We start from the raw sequence: 4,910 nt of genomic DNA, 5'->3' as shown, positions 1-4,910 counted from the left end.
AAAACTTATCCATGCAGTATACATGACTTTCCCTACCTCCCCAGTGACCGCCTTTTCCCTCGTTATAACAGCTCGAGCAGCCTCCGCACTGCCGACCAACGTCTGCGGTGCCTCCGTCATAGGGCGCTTGCCTGACCGCCATACAATCACCGCCAACGCAGTCCACTTATTCCCCACCAGTTGTGCCCGAGATGGGTGGAGGAAGAGGCAACTCGTCATCCTCAGGTTTGAAATCTATAGTCTCCACCACGACAAAGGCATGCCAGTCAACAGCAGCCATTTGCACTCTAACACACAACAATAGGACATTCCTCCTCAACCACCACCACCGAGAGAGCAGTATTGGAGGAGAAATGCTTGTTGGCTTCCCCAGGCTAAACTCCAGGGAAACTTTTGAGGTAAAAAACATTCCTTACTTTGAGAGGTTTTATAAGGAAAAAGAGGTTCTTATAATCTTGCATGCTAAGCTGGGGTGTTTCCTCACTAGTCACGGCATGCACAAGTTCACACACCAATTAGGGTAGAAGGATCCTCACAATTTTCACATTCTCACCAACACATGAGGTTGTCGCTAACTGTTACTCATTGTACATACGATACAGCCTCAGATTTACTGTCGTTAATGTCGATTCGATACTATAAAGTGAGGAAAAAGAATATTTATACGTAAAGTAATTTTAGTATAAATTCTGATAAAAAATGGCGTATTTTCCGAGATTCTCGAAAATACTCCTCTTCTTCCACATCTACATATCAACTTCACACACACTGCACTTCCACTCACGACATGGAAAACATAATTCTCCATCGCCTCTTGCAGCTGAAGCCCCATAGTTGATACGCCCCCTACCGCTCCTCCTTCTCCCTCTCCTCCTTATCAGCCTTCCGCCGAGCCTCTTGCTGATCGTATTGAAAGCGTCCCATTACTCTATCCACCACTGCTTGCTTATTCCTAAATTCCACCCTTACTCCTCACCAACTCAGCAACTGCCTTCCTACTCAATATACGTTTTGATCCTCTCCAGATCGTCTGGTGGAGGCAACAGCGCTCTCGTGTAGCTGTCAACCAGAGCTTGGAAGTAGGCGAATAAGGGATGGTTCGGCTTCACGAAATCGAACTGAGGGTTGCGACTTTCACGCGCCGCCAAACCCTGGATACAATCATAACCTCACTACCTCAATAAGACACTCGCGCTCACCTGTAAGAATCGATTGCCATTCTTAGCCGTGAACTGTGCTGTGATCTTAATGATGTCCATATCGATCGGGGCGATAAAGGGATGATCAACCGTGTACACATCTGGTGGCGGCGGTTTAATCTCCCTAGCCATACCATCCATCAGCATCTTCCGCTCCTCCCTCTTCCGACGCTTCTCCTCCTAACAAAATGATTTCATATCATCATAGCATTCTCGCGGTTCGATTAGCAATCTAAATACAGGTTGCCCAGTAACATTGATACTAGAACTCCTAACTATTCAGTGAATATTTACTCACTGTCTACACCATTTCCGGGTCAAATTAATTTTTTCCGGGATTTTATCGAAACCATGGGTAAAATGTTAACGAAAATGGTAGAACATTAACCAAATGGGCAGAAAATCAAATTTGTCGCTAAAAATATTACATTTGTCAGTAAAAAATAAAATTTGTCAGTAAAAAATTAAATTTGTCGGTAAATATATAATTAGACTTGGAAAATTTCCACTAGGAATGTTTCATGTACTGTTCGCACATTGTACCACCATCATCCCTCGCCGAGATACCAGCATGAGTACAGCAAAGTCCCACCGAGCGGTCGCCGAGTCAGTCGTATTAATTGCCCTCAGATTTGCCTCGCCAACATGGGGGTTTTTCAAAAAGATCTCCGAGTAGAGGTTCTATCCTATTCATATCACTTATCATTTCAAACTGTTCAGCCCTGCTCTCTGGAACGGAACTCCCCACGAAACCATCAACATCACAAATTTTCGAGTATATATTATCGACAATTTCAACAGTAAGCCCACCTCCTTCTTCTTATAATCCTCCAACTCCTTAGGCATTGCTGGACCCGACTCCCCTTTGACCCCCTCCCTCAGTTCAGCCACCCTATGTTCGTAATATCTACATCAACCACTTCACTCAAATACTCCCCATGAAGATAGCACTACCTCCTATAGGGATTCCCCGGTGCCAAGAAGGCGAACTTAGCCTGCTTAGCCTGCTGTACCATAACCCTCCTCTCAAACTCATCACCATGCTTCGCCACGAACTCAGCCGTTTTGTCAATCACAGATTTTATATCAGCAGGGGGGTAGATGAGAAGAGCGTCATTCTGCTGTACTCCTCCACCTCGGCCTAAGTTCATCACAAACTCCAACGCTAATATTTGGAAAATACAGTCCATACAGAACTGTATGGACACGTACAAGTGTAATCGTTGTCGCAGAATATACACGCGAGTAGTTATATAGGAGTTGTATTAGAAATGCACTTTTTTATCACCAAGTGTTGATTTGATGGAAAAAAGCAGCGACGGTGTATATGTTCGCTTTCCTGAGCTCAGGAATTTTCCCACTGATTATACCAGTTTACACACCGAATCAGATAGCAATAAAAACTTTCCAATCTTTTCTCCGGATTTTCATATTGCCGACTACACATGTAGTTGACCATATGCGTATTTTACCGCAGCGATGAAGAGTAAAATGTCCCCCTGAATTCGTCAACACTCTCTCCTGGCTCGAGAGTTCCACCTCAGAATTCCAACTGCAACGTTCACGTAAATAATTTCCAAATAAATTTCCAATTTTATTAAATTTTTCAACTAACATTTCCAGTCCAACCCCTTCCCCCCTTTCCAAAACTACCCTTGGCCAACTCCATCGCAGCTCGAGCCGCCGATTGCACCGCTGATGATGACATTATTACTCTAGCCACTACTGACAATATAAACACACATAAAAGGCCCCCTCCCCCTCCAACAACACCACACGATGCATAAGGCACATCCGACAAGCACCCATAGGGTCCTATTCAAATGGTAATGTCCGCTACGATCGGGTCGAAGACCGACAGAAACTCATCCTTACATACTCGCAACTTGAGGTCAATATGGCCGCCACCTATAGACAACACTTCATATTCTCGCATAGCAGTAGACAATACCTAGCCAGAAGTCTTCATAGGGTAAATCATCGATAATCCTATCAGAGATGATGATGGGCATTTTAGTGGTCATACCAATACATGTAACGGCGTTGTGAGTAAACCTATACAAAATCACCCTTCTGATCGATTCAACGTCGTCCACGAGGCATCATCGACGAAGACACTATCCCTTACCCCGATAGCTTCTGCGACACCTCCGGCTCCACCATGCGCATATTGAAGGCCTTCCGACCAGCAGCAGGTAACCCCATCCGCTCTGTTTCTATCCGACGAACCGCAAAGCCCTAAAAGTTATCAATACCACGCTCCATCCAAGTCCCCTCGAATCACACCCTGCCACCCTATGAAGTCACAAAACCAATCGAAGTCCTCATCTCCATAATACCACATTGAGTAATACAAAATTCACTCAGTGATGCCACCAACAATGCTCGTACAGAAGTAAACAACTATAAAGATTTTATGAATATCTTCACAAACACTCTAAAACCGACAACACCCACTCCCAGAGACAACTAAGACACTTCTGCTGAGCATTCTCATGCTATCACTATAGGTATTATCACTCAATGTAAGGCAATATAAATATGTACTACTACTTGAGCTTATAGCACTACATACAATATAGTAAATATAATGGCGTTTCACCCGTTCTACGTGAAGTGGTGAAAAACGCGATTTTCGCGGTGACACGCAGTAGTCGTGAAATGTGTTTTGCACTGGTGTTTTTCATATCACTAGAGTGGAACTCCAATATTACTATATGGTAAATAATACAACTTTAAGACTGCCCCTTACCTATCAACTGTAACCGCCAAGTACTAAACTCTCACATATGAGCTCCCCCATGAACCCACCAGTTTCTCCTTATGGAGCCTTTGACCATATTGGACCACTACTGCCACATACCTCAACCGTTTCTTCGCTGCCTCCTCATCCACATGATTCAACTTAACATTTTCCATTATCAACGTCTTACACAACTGGTCCGTTGAGGGGATCTCCAATACCTGATGCATTCACCATCGATATCCACAGGTCCAAAGAAAAAGATTCAAAACAGGTCCGAAACCGATCAACTTAGCACACCGCGCTACATAACGTGCCTAATAATCCGATTCTCCCATATACCACTACTGCATATTCAACCTATTAAATTGCAAAGCGCCTCTCTGCCCTACATTTTTCCGCCACTCTAGAGACTGGTCATAGAAATCACCGGGCACCTGCCTCAGCTCGAAGTCCCTCAAGCCAGCATCCTTACAAAGACCATTCATCTTACTCTCGACCGACGATATCGCCGAACTAGCCCTCCTTCTACTAGGAGACGAAGAAACATTAGGAGCCATGGAGGAGAGGGAGAGGGAAGGCAATCACTAAATCACTCACATGAGCTTCCCTTCCACCCTACTCTATACGTCATAGTGAAGGCTTAGTGTTAGGCTCCTATAACCTACAGTTATCGTCTGACCATAACATGAGTCTAACCCCTAAGATATGTATCACACGATCCTGTCTAATACAACTGATTACATATCGCCTCCTCCCTCGCTGTTGTCCCCTACACATCTCGGCAAGTAAGCTCCACGAGCGACCCCACCATCAGTCCATCAACCACACAGGCGGCAGACCAAAAGGAAGACCAGAATTCACAACAACAGCATCATCACCATACCCCAACACCAGCCAACTTTTCCAATAGAAACCATCTAATTTGTATGCATGTGCACAGCCTCATAGGAACACTTAGTAGACTA

General features: G+C 44.6%; 2 protein-coding genes across 2 annotated transcripts in view; both read right to left on the bottom strand.

Annotated features, from left to right (window-relative positions):
* The window catches only part of Pmar_PMAR011885 (pre-mRNA splicing factor SF3, putative), a gene marked incomplete at both ends in the record, with an annotated part of 4,002 nt that extends 1,613 nt beyond the window's left edge, over window positions 1-2,389 (bottom strand). Inside the window, 7 exons of the mRNA XM_002773972.1 lie at window positions 28-131; window positions 178-287; window positions 851-952; window positions 1,000-1,151; window positions 1,200-1,379; window positions 2,010-2,106; window positions 2,154-2,389. Coding sequence (XP_002774018.1) covers window positions 28-131; window positions 178-287; window positions 851-952; window positions 1,000-1,151; window positions 1,200-1,379; window positions 2,010-2,106; window positions 2,154-2,389 — 981 coding nt within the window. The remainder of the gene's footprint in view (window positions 1-27; window positions 132-177; window positions 288-850; window positions 953-999; window positions 1,152-1,199; window positions 1,380-2,009; window positions 2,107-2,153) is intronic.
* Window positions 2,390-3,018: 629 nt separating this feature from the next.
* Window positions 3,019-4,502, bottom strand: Pmar_PMAR011884 (conserved hypothetical protein; the record flags this gene model as incomplete). The annotated part of the gene is made up of 5 exons (XM_002773971.1): window positions 3,019-3,107; window positions 3,151-3,254; window positions 3,328-3,437; window positions 4,011-4,163; window positions 4,335-4,502. 5 exons carry the CDS (start codon window positions 4,500-4,502, stop codon window positions 3,019-3,021), a joined length of 624 nt encoding a protein of 207 aa, XP_002774017.1.
* Between the last annotated feature and the right edge of the window lie 408 nt (window positions 4,503-4,910).

The sequence above is a fragment of the Perkinsus marinus genome (genome assembly GCF_000006405.1).
Source record: "Perkinsus marinus ATCC 50983 genomic scaffold scf_1104296958712, whole genome shotgun sequence".
NCBI classification, from domain to species: Eukaryota; Perkinsozoa; order Perkinsida; family Perkinsidae; genus Perkinsus; species Perkinsus marinus.
The sequence above is the reverse complement of the archived record's forward strand: the minus strand, read 5'-3'. Positions and strand labels throughout refer to the sequence as shown.